At 37.1% G+C, this 17,353-nt stretch overlaps 1 protein-coding gene across 1 annotated transcript in view; it reads left to right on the top strand.

Moving 5' to 3' along the window:
• The window catches only part of NEB (nebulin), a 196,352-nt gene that overhangs the window by 17,706 nt on the left and 161,293 nt on the right, over positions 1-17,353 (top strand). The window contains exons 20-37 of the mRNA XM_083350431.1: positions 88-201; positions 872-1,069; positions 3,092-3,199; positions 4,532-4,630; positions 4,834-4,938; positions 5,034-5,141; positions 5,312-5,623; positions 5,828-6,034; positions 8,123-8,227; positions 8,645-8,752; positions 9,510-9,821; positions 11,938-12,144; positions 12,560-12,664; positions 12,953-13,060; positions 13,396-13,707; positions 14,962-15,168; positions 16,527-16,631; positions 16,777-16,884. Coding sequence (XP_083206557.1) covers positions 88-201; positions 872-1,069; positions 3,092-3,199; positions 4,532-4,630; positions 4,834-4,938; positions 5,034-5,141; positions 5,312-5,623; positions 5,828-6,034; positions 8,123-8,227; positions 8,645-8,752; positions 9,510-9,821; positions 11,938-12,144; positions 12,560-12,664; positions 12,953-13,060; positions 13,396-13,707; positions 14,962-15,168; positions 16,527-16,631; positions 16,777-16,884 — 2,928 coding nt within the window. The remainder of the gene's footprint in view (positions 1-87; positions 202-871; positions 1,070-3,091; positions 3,200-4,531; positions 4,631-4,833; positions 4,939-5,033; positions 5,142-5,311; positions 5,624-5,827; positions 6,035-8,122; positions 8,228-8,644; positions 8,753-9,509; positions 9,822-11,937; positions 12,145-12,559; positions 12,665-12,952; positions 13,061-13,395; positions 13,708-14,961; positions 15,169-16,526; positions 16,632-16,776; positions 16,885-17,353) is intronic.

Here is a 17,353-nt window from a genome sequence, read left to right as displayed (position 1 = left end):
GTGATGTTACACAGAAATTAAGGTAGATCTTGGATTGATTTACATTTGCAGTCATTCAAAGTACATTATTGTCTTGTGACCATACAGGTGGAATACAAAAAGGGTTATGAACAGGGCAAAGGCAAGTTAATTGGAGCTCTGAGTATTGAAGATGATCCCAAAATGATACATTGCCAAAAAATGGCCAAGCAACAGAGTGATGTAAGTACAGATAAACCAAATAATATGTGGTTTGTTGGTGATATGCTGAATTCTCTGGAAATGTTAATTTATCTAGATATAAAATCATGTTTAGAAGATATTTCTTCAGAGTGTCCCTTTTGGTGAAGTTTACATTCAGTAAATTCTTAATAAAGGACCACTGATTTATAATTTTGAAAACTTAATGAGCAAGTTCCGAGTGTTAAATCCTCTGATGGGGAATAATAATACACCTTTTGAGGAAAGTGGGTTCTCATAATTGTCCAAGAAAATGATGAGGAAATGCAAATGTTAATAAAAATGATACTTGACTATTAATCTGAATACTTATGAAGTGGAAAAAGTAGGGGAAAATGGAATATTAGGTTATCAATAGATGCACCAAATTTTTAGAATAACTCAGGCATATATTCAGAAGTGCATATTCCTATTGACATTGGCTTATTTGAAAGTCAGCATAATCCCAACCTAGTCTATTTCTTCCATATGACAGTAGTCATTTCAGAAGACCTTTTCGTGTTACAGAAAAAGGATTCTTTAAAAAAGCTGTGCCTGTTTTTAGCATACCCATTGGCTGTTGTAGAGGGATTATCACCCACATTTTACAAAGATCTGGGCTTCTTTTTTTCAAACTTTAAATGGTTAATGACTTGTATTAATTGTACCGTAGCTGCTCTATAAAAAAGGTTATGAAGCATCAAAGACCAAATACACAGCACCACTGGATATGATTGCCGTTGTGCAAGCAAAGAAAGCCCAGACGATCGTCAGTGATACAGACTACAGGCATCGCATCCATAATTACTCCTATCCTCCGGATAGTATTAATGTGGAGCTGGCCAGGAAGGCTAATGCTATACTAAGTGACGTAAGTAACAACGCTTCTTCAAATCTAGCATTGTTGAACCGAAGAATACTTCATACGGAAAAGAGAGTTTGCAGTGTACTTCCGTAAACCTTTTCGAGAGTTTGACAACTGGGTCAGGAAGAAACCCAACTGAGCATTGCCTATTTTGGCCTTCCCTAACTGCGGTCCTCCAGGTTTGTTGGGAATATAAGTCCCAGACATCTGTTCAGCACATCTAACTTAAAACCTAAGGTGGCCATCAACTGTCTTGAAAATATGCTGACCTGTAGTTATCCATACAGCATCATTTAGGGAAGGATGATTTAAAATATTAAAATATAGACTGGTGAGAATTTGTGAAAAAGAGCATAGATGTAAAGACTGAAAAGAAACTCTGCAATTTGAAAAGAATAATAGGTAGCTGCTATCTAGGACTGTACAGTACAAAGATTAAATTCAAGGATTTGATTGAAATGCTGTTCAGTGAAATGTCCAAATCAAATTGACTTTTAAAATCAGTTTGATTATTCAGGTTGAATCACTTAGTCAAAGAAAGTATACTTGAATCAGTTCAGTGATTGCAAATGTTCCGTGCGTGCACTGGAGCTATTTTTCTGAAGAAGTTCAGAAACCCAGATCAGTTTGATTGCATGATTGATTTGAGTTGATCGACAGACTTGAGTTCTGACCCCAATAATTGATTTGAATTTATATTTATATTTATTAAATTTTTATACCGCCCTTCTCCCGAAGGACTCAGGGCGGTGTACAGGGCAATAAATATTAAAAAACAATGTACAAAAGTTAAAAAACAATTAAATAATTTATGCCCGATATATACAATAGTTAAAACCATGTTAAAAACCCAACCCCTGAATTAAATGGGGGATGTTCCAAACACCCCTGCTTTCAATGTTACCTTATTTATAAACTTGCTTTCAGTATAATTTTCAATATTTTTTTCTTGAAATACAAAAGAGAACTGAAGAAAGATTTAAAACTATAAAAATGTTTTGTAGCTTGTCTGTGTAACAGAGAGATAACATGTATTTGCAATATCCTATTGCTTGTAAAGGATAATCTGGAATTCAGATATCTTCTAAAAGTATTATACGATTCCTGCCCATGTATGAAGTCCTAACTATTACATAAAGCCAAGTGTTGCTTTCAAACTGAGTTCAGCTTCTAGTGATTATACAGAAAAATTCTTATCCTGGGATGTTTTTTTTTAAAGTGTCTTAGTATAGCTTTGGTGTTGTTAGTTGCAAAGTTGTGTCCGACCCATCGCGACCCTATGGACAACGTTCCTCCAGGCCTTCCTGTCCTCTACCATCTTCTGGAGTCCATTTAAGCTCACGCCTACTGCTTCAGTGACTCCATCCAGCCACCTCATTCTCTGTCGTCCCCTTCTTCTATTGCCCTCAATCTTTCCCAGCATTAGGCTCTTCTCCAGTGAGTCCCTCCTTCTCATTAGGTGGCCAAAGTACTTGAGTTTTAGCTTCAGGATCTGGCCTTCTAAAGAGCAGTCAGGGTTGATCTCCTCTAGGACTGACCGGTTTGATCGCCTTGCAGTTCAAGGGACTCGCAGGAGTCTTCTCCAGCATCATAGTTCAAAGGCCTCAATTCTTTGGTGCTCAGCCTTTCTTATGGTCCAACTTTCACAGCCATACATTGCAACTGGGAAGACCATAGCCTTGACTATACGCACTTTCGTTGACAGTGTATAGTATAGCTTACAGATCTGGTTTTTTCCAGGTGGACCTTATAGATCAAGCACCTTTCAAAGATGATCCTGCTTTTATTTAGGTTGTGTTCCTACTTAATGAAGCACATTGCACCAGTTTTGGAATAATTTCATCATTTGGTTTTGGCAATTACATTGTTTTTGGCAATTATCTTAGTTTTAATTCATGAATTATAGTTTTTTGTTGGCTACCTTTTAAAAAAAATGTTCCGTCTACATATAGGACAGCTCGAATAAATTGTCACACGAACCTGAAGGCAAAGATTTCCCATTTTTAAATTCATTATGGTCTTTTCCAGAATGAATATAAAGCTGATTACAACAGCTGGATGAAAGGATGTGGCTGGATACCTTATGGATCCCTGGATGCAGAAACAGCAAAAAGAACTTCAGAATATGTCAGCGAGGTAAGTAAAGCATAAAGAAAACCAGAGTTATTTCAGTTTGGTTATGGGGTTCTGAAAAACTTCTCTTTCTTTGAGTTTTTTTTAAAAAAATCGTTACGTTACAACATATGAACGTTGTTATTTATTTTTATAAACTGAACTATCCTTCTTCCTAACTGAATACTTTCTCTGGAACCTACAGAGGGTTGTAGGAATGAAAGGACAACTGTTGGCTATTGGTTTCATTACCATGGCATCAGAGCCACAGTGGTATCGTAAGGAAAAAGAAGCAAAAGGGTTTTGTGTTAAAGGAGATAATGGGAGGACAGAGAATTGGAACATGAAGGCATCTATGTGAGCAGACAGGAAACCAAGGAAAAAGCAGTGGACTAGTAAGAAGGGAATAGCTCCTAAAAGGAAAGAACAGGCACCTGGTAGAGTGATCTAGCAAGCCAGTGAGCCCTGCCTTCCTTACACAGGTGGGGAGGACAAGAAGTAGGGGAAAGACCAATTAATTTGAAGTCTGGACTGAGTGCCAGTCCTATTCTCTTCTCAGGTCACTGCAATCTGGGCTGGAACTTCTGAAAAAGACAAGCAACTTAGGTTGCTGTGTGAAATTTGCTTTCTCCTTCTCCTTCTCCTTCTCCTTCTCCTTCTCCTTCTTCCTCTCCTTCTCCTTCTCCTCCTTCTTCCTCTCCTTCTCCTTCTTCCTCTCCTTCTCCTTCTCCTTCTCCTTCTTCCTCTCCTTCTTCCTCTCCGTCTCCTTCTCCTTCTCCTTCTTCCTCTCCTTCTCCTTCTCCTTCTTCCTCTCCTTCTCCTTCTCCTTCTTCCTCTCCTTCTCCTTCTTCCTCTCCTTCTCCTCCCTCTTCTATAGCAGTAGAAACAAACTGAAGTTTTATGTTCATGTGGTTGGTCAAATAATCCATGAATACAAGTATCCATAGTTAGTTCTACTTTGCTCGATCACTCTTAAGCCATAATGTGGTACAATATGCTGTATAAGGTGGTTAAGTGTGGCCCAGTATGTATAAAAACTGACTACACTAGAATAAAAAAAACTGACTACACTTCTTTTAGGAGGACTTTATTTATCTGCCTGCTTCTAATTAAATAATTACAACATCAAAACCCAATTCTTGGGGTAGAACAAGCATTTCGCATAGGAAAATGTTAATGTTTTAGATTCATCAAAGTCTTTCAGCCTTGATTACTTTTTAAATTTTTTCAAGACATGGACTTTTTTTAAAACAAAAAAATCTTAAGTATTGATTTTCGGTGAAGTGGTTGATAATGATTAGAAGGAAACAATGGAAAAATTCAGTAAATGAGAATGATTTGTTTTTTCATAAACAGAAAAAATACCGTCAACATCCAGACACTATTAAATTTACACAAATTGAGGATCACCCTACTGTGGTTCAGGCTAAAATCAATCAAGCCCAGCGGAGTGATGTAAGTATGGGTAATGTCTGTATGTCTGTTAGCATTTTGATTAATTGCATTATAAATTTGCTGCATAGAACCATTAAAAGATTAAGGAGTCTTGATCAGATGTAACTTATACTTCTGAACTATAATTTGGACTAGTAATAAATTATAACGTTCATTTTTGGTTTTGGATGTCACAGTGATTTTCACACTTGATTCCTCTTCAGGTACTTTATAAAGCCAAAAATGAAGAATTAATTCACAAGTATAACCTCCCAGCAGACGCACCTCAATTTCTCCAGGCAAAGGTTAATTCCTACAATATCAGCGATGTAAGTTTGCTTTTGGCAATTTTTAATATGGAACTTTAGCTGCAGATGTAGTTGATGGATATTAAACTGATGACTCAATGAATTCATTCTTTCAGACTTATTACAAGCTGGGGTGGGAAGACCTGAAAGCAAGGGGCTATGACTTGAGGAGCGATGCCATTTCCATTAGAGCTGCTAAAAGTGCCGGGAAGGCTGCCAGCGATGTGAGTATGCCCATAATAAATGCATGCATTCAATCTGAAAAGTAGGCACTTTTCTGCTCAGTTTAACCGTACTATCTTTTTTTCTTTTCAATACTGATTTCACATAGTATCGGTATGGTATATGATGCTCATCAGGAAATAAATCTACTTTTGCAATCTTGTTTTGACAGTTTGAATATAAGAAAGGCTATGAACAAGGCAAAGGCAAACTGATTGGCTTCCAGAGCATTCAAGATGACCCCAAATTAGTCCATTATATGAACGTGGCCAAGATGCAGTCAGAGCGGGACTATAAGAAAGCTTATGAGCAAAGCAAGACTAAATACAACACTCCGCTTGATATGGTGACTGTTGTAACCGCTAAGAAAGCCCAAGAAATTGCCAGCAATACCAATTACAAGAATCTCCTGCACAATTACACGCTATTGCCAGATGATATGAATGTGGAACGATCCAAAAACATGATGCAGATTCAGAGTGATGTAAGTCTGCCCAGACATTTATGTTCAGATAAATGTAATTTAAAAAGTACAGTTTTTTAAATTAATCCATCCATCCTTCCTTCCTTCCTTCCTTCCTTCCTTCCTTCCTTCCTTCCTTCCTTCCTTCCTTCCTCCCTCCCTCCCTCCCTCCCTCCCTTCCTTCCTTCCTTCCTTCCTTCCTTTTTTCTTTCCCTATTTCTTCAGAACCTTTACAAGGGAGATTTTAACAACTGGATGAAAGGTATTGGCTGGATTCCAATCGGTTCCCTTGAAGCGGAGAAAGCTAGAAAAGCAGGAGAGGCCCTAAATGAGAAGAAGTACAGACAGCACCCAGACACTATTAAATTTACAAGTATTGTGGATTCTCCCGTCATGGTCCAGGCTAAGCAGAATGCACTTCAGCTCAGTGATGTGAGTAAGGCTTTGGAAAGATAGGTGAAATGCTAAGTCTTATGGAGTTGGAGAATCTGCTAAATCCAGTGAACGAATGAAATTAAAGAAATTGAACCTTGTATTTGGTAATTATGCAAATGTGGGCTAATAATAATTTCTCCCTTTTCTATTCTATTTGTTTTCATCTTGCATTTTAGCATTTGCTCTATGAAGAGTCTAAAAGAATGCCCTGTTTAGGAAGGGTATGAGGTTGTACATGTGGGTTTCCTTTGTGTCATTATTGACTCCTGGCAAATGCCTGGACTAGTCCCTGCAGATTTACTAGCAAGATTTTCAGAAGGAGCTGATCATTATCTTCTTTCTAAGGCTCAAAGACAACGACTGGCCCATAGCCTCCAATGGAACTAGAGCTCCCAGTCTCCCTATTTCTAGCCTTGTTTATAAATCACCACACCAAACTTTTTTGATTTTTGCCTTCCCCCCCCCCCATTATGCAACAGAGCTACCCAGGAAAATATTTGCTCACAAATCTAAGGGACTCGAACTGACCTGCTCCTCTGACATTTTCAAAAACTACCTTCACATCACGAAGTCAGACCCCAAAGTCTGTGCATTCCTCCTTTTGCATGACAAAAAAACCCAGCCAAGTTACTTTGACCACCAAAGGATTGTAATATCAAATGGAATCTACTGGAAAAAAATATTAAATATACTAAAACAAAGTTCAGGATATTATTGATGGTAAATTGTTCCCCTGGAGATTAGGCTGATCCAGCAGTCCATATGCATTTAAAAGACAAAGGCCACTCTTTCGAAGACAGCAAAGTCCACATTTTGGACAGCAAGGACCGTTAGTTTGAAAGAGGGGTCAAAGAGGTCATTTATGTCAAAATTGAACGGAGGGGGAGGGACACAACATCATCTATCTTCAGTCTGCAACACAGTCCTTTCAGCAGTTCCAAGAAGGCTCCACACCCATTTGTACCACTCAGGTGACCCTGAGGACACAGATAAGCCTCCAGGTGGCATCAATGACTGTCTAAAAGAATGCAAATGACCAGATGTCTGTAAGGAGTATAAATCAGGGGTGTCAAACTGCCGGCCTGTGGGCTGGACACGTCATCTGGAAGCCACACCCACGCCATTGCCGGCAACGGCACAAAGGCTTTGATACGTTGCACGATATCACGTGATGTTGCGAGTTTGACATGTCTGGTATAGATCCTACCATTCCCTCATATCCAGTCAGAGCTGAAGAAGCTTTTTGGATAAGAAGTGAAACATCTTCAAAGAAAAACAAGAAATTCCCGTTGTCACATGAAAAGAGAGGGCCTCCTCAGGGTGCCTCCGGTCAGAGAATGTCGGCTGGTGGCCCCCAGGGGGAGGGCCTTCTCTGTGGGTGCTCCGGCTTTATGGAATCAGTTGCCGGTCGAGCTCCGGATGGCACCTGACCTTCGCTCCTTCCGACGCGGTCTGAAGACCCATCTATTTGAGCAAGCCGGCCTGCCCTGATGGGGGATGTGTTGGGGTTTTAATGGGGATTTTTATATTATTATTGATTATTTTAGCTGGGCTACTATTTAATTCTTTTTAATTTTTGTATTCTGTATTTTTATATATGCCCTGTTCACCGCCCTGAGTCCTTCGGGAGAAGGGCGGTATACAAATATAATAAAATAAAAATAAATAAATAAATAAAATAAATAAAAGGCACCTTTGAGATAACTATGTCTTTCTTGGATGACTGATAATCTCCACAGACATATATACAAGTGCTTGAGGCTAAGATTGTAGTTTATAATAGTAATAGACAGAGCCATTTGTTTGAGACTAAAGGAAGTTAAGTGTTTCCTCTTTAAAAATGTAGTTTTCTTACATCTAGTTTTCTGAATATCTTTGCTGTGCTAATGAACTTATTCAGGATCTTGTGGGTTTCACAATGATCGGGAAGCTGTTGTCTGATTAATTATAAGTGTTATAATTATAATTGTTAATTGATTCAAGGCTACATAGGCTGCAGTCTTATGCACTAAAGTAATACATAAATTCAACTGTTGAATTAAGGAACATCAGAATATATTATTGTCTTCTTTCCTTGATTTTCAGAGATTATACAAATCCTCCGGGGAAGAAATGAAGCATACATATAATTTGCCTGCAGATGCCCCTCAGTTTATCCAGGCCAAATATAACGCAGCTAATATCAGTGATGTAAGTGGCTATTCAAAGACTGTGCGTAATTTATACTATGGTAAATAATGCAGAGTGTTATAATAAATATTATTCTGATATTTTGAAAATCAAATACACAATATAAATTGGTATATGATGATATTATTGTTTATTACTTGGTGCTGTGCGTGACATAAGTAATTTTCTTTTTTCCTATTTGGAGAAGGGGAACAAGAAATGGAGAGATCAAACATTGACTGTCATATCAATAGATTGTGATATCTGCTGACATGACTAGCCATAGTTTGAAACCAATAGATCAAGCATAATCCAGAAAAAGCTAACTGAAGATCAGAAAGTCCAGATAAATGCATTGTATGGACTACTGGATTCTATGTTAATCAACAGCAATGACATAAAATGACTTGTTAAATCAGTAGGATGCTCTTTTTTCAGAATTATTATAAATATGCCTATCAGGACCTCATAGCCAAAGGACCTAATGTACTGGTTGATTCTATTCCAATTACTCAAGCCAAGGCCTCAAGAAACATTGCTAGTGATGTAAGTAACCTTTCCTTACTAACTTCTCTGTATATACTATCAGCATGATGAAAGTTGCTCTTAGCTTGCTATGTAAATGATTATAAAAATATTTTCTTACACATTGCTTTATCTGTATTAGTTCATTCTGTACTTAGGGCTAAAGGTTTTTGTTGGCAAAGCCATCAAAGAATTTCTTGCCAGTCTCACTCTATTGCTTTTATCTCCTTCTTCACTATTGAAGACAGGTGTGAACCTGTCATTGTTTCTTCTAGTGGAAATGATTGGTTGCTTGTCCAAGAGATAAAAAATTATGGGGGATAAATGGGAGCAGGTTATTGCACAGCATAGACAGAACTGAATAGTATGCCTTATATCTTATCCCAATTCCAGCAGTTTGGTCACTTGTATGTATTCTTTTGCACAGACTTATAACAGTAACTTCCAGAAATTTATGATTTTCAGCTTCTTAGTCCAGCCTGAAGGACTAGCAGTAATGCATGGTTATAATCCAGCAATACCTGTACAGGAATAATTTCACTTTTTCTACCACAGGAGTGTTTATTTTTGAAGGAATCCTATCATGTCCATTTCAATGATTTGCCTAAAATTATTTTTCTTCATTACTAGTATAAAAAAATAAATACTGAATTGTCAATTAGTCCAGACATTTTTCTTAGCTGGTTGTATACCAAGTCTCACTATCCAGTCCAAACTACTCTCTCTCTCTCTCTCTCTCTCTCTCTCTCTCTCTTTGTCTCTCTGACTGGAACTTTAGTACAAATACAAAGAAGCTTATCAAAAGACTAAAGGAAAACAGGTCGGTTTCCGAAACTTGCAAGACGCTCCTATGCTTGTCCATTCTATGAATGTGGCCAAGATGCAGTCTGAGCGTGAGTACAAGAAGGATTATGAGAAAAGCAAGACATGCTATCACACACCAGTGGAGATGGTCAGTATCCAAGCTGCCAAGCAGGCTCAGGATGTAGCCTCCAATGTCAACTACAAAAATCTGATTCATCGCTATACCTACCTGCCAGATGCTATGAATGTGGAGCTGGCCAAGAACAGGATGAAAATTCAGAGTGATGTAAGTAGGGCAATATTCAAAAGGTCACAACTGCCTAGAGACAACATGGTGTAGTTTACCTAGCAAGCAATGATATTTTTTCCCCCTAGAATCGTTTCTAAGAATAAATTATTTTTAAAAATATTTATTTTTTAATCACAGGGTTAGATGAATCATTCTTTTAAAGATGCTCAAGTCATTAAAATGGCCTTTTGTGCTACCAAAGAAGGAAGGGGAGGTGTGGGAATATGACAGTTCCTTGAATTCTTAATTATCTCTAATTTCCAGGGGAACTGCTGCTTAATTCTGCAAGGGAAATCTATCTGCACTGATGATGCACCCCAATTTTTTCAGATAACTTAATCAGTGTGATAGATGGCTATTTTTTTCTTAAAGTCACACTGACAAAATAGTTGGGTTGGGACCCTCATTTAAAGAGGAAGGCGATAGCAATTGAGAATGTTAGTATCATTCATGTAAACTGCTCTTTATTGGGAGTTAAAGCATTCTATGCCTGCAAATAATCAGGGAAGCAAGCTTTAGAATTATAACAGAAACAAGATTTAATTGCAGGAAATTTACAAAAAAGACAAATATCCAGCTAGTTATGTTTCTTTAAGAGGAGAATGACATAGCATATGCCGTCTATCTGTCTGTTTGTGTGTGTGTGTGTGTGTGTGTGTGTGTGTGTGTGTGTATACGAACGTGTGCATGTGTGCGCCTGAAAAGATGAAAGTGACATTAGATTAGCAAATAGATTAGCAATTATTAACTCTGTTAATTCTTTAATCTGCTAATCTGCTAATTCTAAACAGGTTAACAGTTCTTATCTCTCTATCTACAATCTCCTGCACCCGTATGGTCATCAGACCATGGACAGAATGAAGAATTGGATTTCCACTTTGAACACTTCTTATCTGGCCAAGCTTCAAATAAAATAAACTAGTGCCAGTATCATCCTGTATATGAGATCTCACTCCCAGTGTCAGCTTTATATTCTTTTTTGCTTCACTTGCCACTCCCCCCCCAAACTTTTGCTATGAAGACCAAGTTGGAATTGATACACAAATTAATTAATACTTTTTGTGCCAATGTAACAATTTTCACAGGAAAGCATGCCTGAAAACAGTTTTGGGGTTTGAGTTGGAATTTATATATAAAAATAAATTGTTGCCTGGAGCATTGCCAGAGAAATGATTGCATGAATTTTACTTTGTGTTCTCCTTTTTCTTTCAAAAGGGATGCTGAATTCCTGTCTGATTGTAGAAAAGGATGGAATAGAAGAGAAGAGTAGAGTAGAGTAGAGTAGAGTAGAATAGAATAGAATAGAATAGAATAGAATAGAATAGAATAGAATAGTAGAGTAGAGTAGAGTAGAGTAGAGTAGTGTAGAGTAGAGTAGAATAGAATAGAATAGAATAGAATAGAATAGAATAGAATAGAATAGAATAGAATAGAATAGTAGAGTAGAGTAGAGTAGAGTAGAGTAGAGTAGTGTAGAGTAGTGTAGAGTAGAGTAGAATAGAATAGAATAGAATAGAATAGAATAGAATAGAATAGAATAGAATAGAATAGAATAGAATAGAATAGAATAGAGTAGAATAGAATAGAGCTGGAAGCGACCTTGGAGGTCTTCTAGTCCAGCCCCCTATTGCAATAGATTTGCTTGAATGTGTATACCCAGTTCCATTTCAGTATTTTAGTGCTCAAGAGATTTGCCTTCCAAACTCACAGATAAATGGAATGCTAAACTGAGTGCTAATGTTGACTGAAAAATACTACTCAGTTTCACAAGAGCTTTTGTCTGAGTCTAAAATGAATAATATTGTTTTATGATTATGTATCTAGCTAGTATTTGTGTAGAGTGACAAAAACAAAAGAAGCCCATCTTGGAAGAAAGTTATGGAAATACTATTGTCAGATAGCCTGAAAATGAAAGATTTTGTGTATCACTTTGCCTACCTATGCAGACCTTATGTTACAATAAGGATATTCAATCATTTAACTTAGACAATATAAGTGCATCCCATTGGAGTGCCAGTGCTTATCTTGGTACACTATTGAATGTACTTCTTGTTCCTTTGAAAGGCTTTCTGCATACTTCCAGAGCTTTGAGTCTCCTTTTGACTTTCCTCAGATTACTTACAAAGATGACTACAACAACTGGTTAAGAGGTGTGGGATGGAGTCCCTTGGGCTCCCTGGATATGGAAAAAGTTAAAAAAGCTGGAGATGCATTGTGTGAATCTAAATATCGCCAGCACCCAGACAAACTCAAGTTTACAAGTTTGATGGATTCTATACCGATGGTTTTGGCTCAACAGAATACCAAACAGCTGAGTGATGTAAGTTCAATCCAAAGGACGTCATTTCCTTCTTTTAAGTTATTGTCTTAAAAGTGCTGTGGAATTCTAAAATATTCATAAATAGTTCAAAGCTTTGTGCTTTATCTAAGAAATTCCTGTAGAGGCTCTTCCATGTAACTTTCAAGAGTTTTGCAAATCCCCAACTATACAGCCCTAAATTGGATTTGTTATCCTATGTGATCTGGGTACAAATGTCCATTCTAAAGGAGACTTTTCAATCCTTTGAAATATGTCGGGATTATGGTTTCCAGAATTTCCCGACTGTATTGCATTAGACCATAGTGGTTATGAATTCTGGGAGTTACAATCCAAATACACCTGGAAGATACTAGTTTGGGCAACATAGTTTTCAATTAAAACTTGCACCTGCTGCATAAATTGTGTTTTTTTTCAGATAAACTATAAGGTAGAAGGTGAGAAAGTGAAACACAAGTATCATTTGGATCCAGATGTACCTGCATTTATTCAAGCAAAAGTCAATGCCTACAATATAAGTGATGTAAGTACTTGACAATTTCTTTGATGCCTAAATGAATACGTAAACTGATGTAAGACCTTCATCTTTAGAAAATCAAAATTGGTAATTCATTTTATTCTTGGATTTTCCATTCAATTTTTTAAGCCACCTGACTAGTGTTTTGCTCATTAAAATAGATGTAAGTTATCATAATTCTAACTGTAACTCTCAACTTAAAAAACCCTTTCATGTTAATATAAGAATATTTATGGATCTTCACTGCTAGAACTTAACTAGAGGCTTTAAGAAAAGTGATTTCTTCTCTTTAAGAATTTCTACAAAGCAGACTGGAAGAGGCGGCTTGCTGAAGGCTATAACCTGAAAGCAGATGCTATTCCTATTGTTGCTGCGAAATCTTCACGCCATATTGCCAGTGATGTAAGTTGATCCTAATAAAATCTTTGAAGGGGCTTTCAAAAATTTTAAACAGCAGGGTTTGGAAGAAAAGGTCTTGGAGAAGTACAGGTAGAGGATGCAAAAAAAGGAGAATATAATTTTCTAGTTTGGTACAGAATAACTGAATGCAATTGTGACATTTTTAACAGCAACAACAACAACAACAATGGGAAAGAGGTAATAGCCAGAAAATAATTAAAGCAAGGGTAGGAATAAATACACAGCATTGAGATACTCTCTATTGCAGGGTAGTTTAAGTTAACTTGATAGCACACATTTTGCAATGGCTTAAACTTCTTCATTTTGATTTTCCTTAGTACAAATACAAGGAATCCTATGAGAAAGAAAAAGGAAAGCAAATTGGCTTCCTTAGCCTGCAAGATGATCCTAAATTGGTCCATTATATGAATGTGGCAAAATTACAATCAGAACGGGAATACAAGAAAGGCTATGAAAGCAGCAAGACTAAATATAACTTACCTCTGGACCTCTTCAGTGTAGTGGCCGCTAAGAAAGCCCAAGAAGTTGTGACTGACACAAACTACAAACAACATCTGCATCATTACACTCTTCTTCCTGATGCCATGAGTATGGAATTGTCAAGAAACAGGATGCAGATTCAGAGTGATGTACGTAATTATTAACATTATTGTGCCTAAGATTATGGAGGCTAATTAATGTCTGGGGAAAAACCGGGACAGCGTTTTTAATAAAATTAATACAATTTAGATACAGTTGATTAACCTGACCTAAGTATGTGTTTATTTCCAGACATGTTCCAGTCTATTTACTGGAAGTGTAAAGTTTATCATATGGCCACAATTAACTGTGGGACGAATGGGTTTTAACAACAACAACAACAACAATAATAAAGTTGGAAGGGACTTTGGAGTTCATCTAGTCCAGGGGTGTCAAACTGTCAGCCTGCGGGCCAGACACATCACGAGGAAACCGCACCCACCCCATTGCTGGCAATGGGGAAATAGTTCCAATATGTCATGTGATGGCACATGACATTGCGAGTTTGACATGTCTGTTCTAGTCCAAACCCCTGCTCAGTCTGGAAACCCTATACCATTTCAGACAAATGGCTGTCCAGTCTCACCTTAAAAACTTCCATTGTTGGAGCATTCACAATGTCTGGAGGCAGATTGTTCCACTGATTAATTGTTCTGTCAGGAAATTCCTCCTTGGTTCCAGGTTGCTTCTCTCCTTGATTAGTTTCCATCCGTTGCTTCTTGTCCTGCCTTCGGGTGCTTTGGAGAATAAATTACAGAGACATTTAATATTGGATGAATGTGATGGGTTTCACCTGCTTCCTGTTTATCACAAGTTCTCTTACACAAACTTAGATAGTTGTATCCCATTTTGTTGTGATTCCACTGGAATGGTACTCTGCTGAAAGCTCTCCTGCCAGTAAAATGGGAAGAAATGGGAAGAAACTTTGAGCAGTCTTGTTCCCCTGACCACTCAGTGTATCATCCTTTGATCTTTTCATGTTGTACGGAGAGGAAGTAATCCTACATTTAAAAAAACTAGCAAAAGATCAATAAAAAAATGATCAAAACACTACGTATGTTTTAACACGTTCAGGAATAAATGTTAGAAATAATTTTTAGAAGTCCTAAACAGTGGGAATAGACTTCGCTTTCAGAATAATGAATATATCAATTTGCAATGTTCTCCTTTAACCGGAGAGAACATTTTCTCTGTGGTTTTGGTCAAAAGATACAATTTCAGTGCCCATTTTGATGGAATGAAGCATGAAGCTTGCACTTTAGGCCATGCTACAACTACAATTATTTGGGGATGTTATGAACACTAAAATAAGATAATTTAATTCATATCAAGTTAATTCTTCTCCCTGCTTTTTTCCCCTCCAGAATCTTTACAAAACTGACTTTAATAGCTGGCTGAAGGGATTAGGCTGGGTGCCAATTCAATCTCTGGGGGTGGAAAATGCAAAGAATGCCAGTCATATTCTCAGTGAAAAGAAATATCGTCAGCACCCAGACAAACTGAAGTATACCATTGACATGGATGCCATGGAACAGGTGTTGGCTAAACAAAATGCCCACACCATGAATAAGGTAAAGAAAAACAAAATCTCCTAGGAACATCATTTTTTCAGGGACAGATTTAGGCTTCATAGGCTATAATCAAATGATCCAGTAAAGATGTGCTTCATTCTTAGTAAAAAGCATTTATTGGAAATTCTACTGCCTCAACGGCTCATTAGGTTTGTCATGGCTTATTGAGTGAATAATTAGCCAATAATAAAAGAAAGTAGTTCTTCACCCAGTGCATATTCATAAATTTGCTATGACAAGGTGTGGTAATGAGATCTTTCCCTGGTAATTGTCCAGGATGACTAAATATTAAATTAAATCAGACGTTACCTGTATGGGGAATGATTATGGCCTTTGCAGTTTGCGTTTTAATTTTCTTGAGGTTTCTGAATGATCATAAACTGGATAAAAGGAGTGTTGATCCAAACCAGGGGTCAATGTGCACAAAACAAGAATCAATGTGACCTTTTAAGAATCAACTACTTGAAAGACGAGCCCGTGTAATCTATTAATTACATTGAGAAATTTTTCTATAAATATGGCTATATCTTGATTTACTGTAGTGGCCAAACTTGTTTTGGATATGGCTTCTTTCTAATATTACTTGTTCTTATGTCCTGGGTTTTCTTTTGAGCTCAGACCTGCCTCTAGCAGCTTGGCAGTGAATAAATAGAATAAAAAGTCAATTGAAAGGGGGAAAAAAGTCTTCTTACCTCTTGTCATATTAATTGTACAAAAACTGGATCCTCTAAGACAGGGGTCCCCAACACCCAGTCCGTGGACCAGTACTGGGCCATGGCATGCTAGCAACTGATCTGCACAGACAAGCAAAGCCCCATTGGTGGGATGCAGGTACCTTAAAAAACCACACACTTTCAGTGCCCAAAAGGTTGGGGACCTCTGCTCTAAGATAGAGTAGGTAAATTACTAAAATAAATATATATTAATATGACCATATAGGAGAAAATGGCATGACTATTTGTTGTAGTAAGTGGTAAAGTTACAAGGATACAATCTGCTATAGCAATAGTGTCCATATTACAGTACATTTATTTACAAATTCAGCAAAGGGTTAGGGTTACGGATGAGTTATATATATAAAAATCTAATATTTATATTCTGTTAGTTTGGGTTTGTATAGCCCCTTTGTGAAATCAAGAAATTAAGCATTTAATTAATATTTAGGTGTTTTTTTAAAAAAGGAAATATTGCATATTTCTAGTTTAGGAAGCGAAAGCAATGATAATAGGTTTATCATTAGAGATTCAGTTTTGTTTTGCCTACTGACAGGGGGTATCTTCGTGGCACAAAATGTGCAAGCAAATAACTTGGTTACATGCAACAATGTGATTTGTTTGAATTTTTTATTTTAACTGCAGAGGCTGTATATAGAAAAATGGAACAAAGATAAGACTGACATTCACGTAATGCCTGACACACCAGAAATACTCTTGTCCAAAGCCAACCAAATCACCATGAGTGATGTAAGTTGAGGACTGGACTTATATATCAGTATATTAACATGGGTCATATTTTTGGCTTAATTCTGAGAGCACATATCCATTGTTCTATTTTTTCCTTTAAAAATGTTCTAAACATCTGCCTGTATTTCCTCCTGTTCTGGAACAGAAAATATATAGGTCTGGCTGGGATGAGGAGAAGAAAAAAGGCTATGATCTGCGATCAGATGCTCTGTCCATAAAAGCAGCTAAAGCTTCCAGGGATATTGCAAGTGATGTATGTTTAATTTTTATATTGCCCTATTATGGGAAAACTTGTTTTTATTCTTAGTCTGACCATTTCATTCACTCCCTGATATCTATGGTACATATACACAACCATATTAGGCTGAATGATTTGTGATACCTGAAACATGAATTTGCTCAGGCAAATCTATGGAATTCCTTTCCTAAAAATTTTAAGGGCTTCATAGATTTTGTGGATAGCTTGTTACCTGCTCAAACATGATCCTGCAGGAATATATTTAGTATGTTTTATCTATCATCTATTATCTATTCTCTCTCTTTCTCTCGGAAGTGTCTTTCTATACTTGCCAGTAAACAATTATATCCCAGTACAATTCTTTGTTGATTGCTTCATTAACTCTGTCCTTGTCAACAAGCCTTTTATGATCTTCAGGGAATTTACCAGAGGGAAATATTGAAAGATAATTGGTACACACTTCTGTCTTACTACTGGATAAAGA

The sequence above is a fragment of the Vipera ursinii genome (genome assembly GCF_947247035.1).
Source record: "Vipera ursinii genome assembly, chromosome: 1".
Lineage (NCBI taxonomy): Eukaryota > Metazoa > Chordata > Lepidosauria > Squamata > Viperidae > Vipera > Vipera ursinii.
The sequence above is the reverse complement of the archived record's forward strand: the minus strand, read 5'-3'. Positions and strand labels throughout refer to the sequence as shown.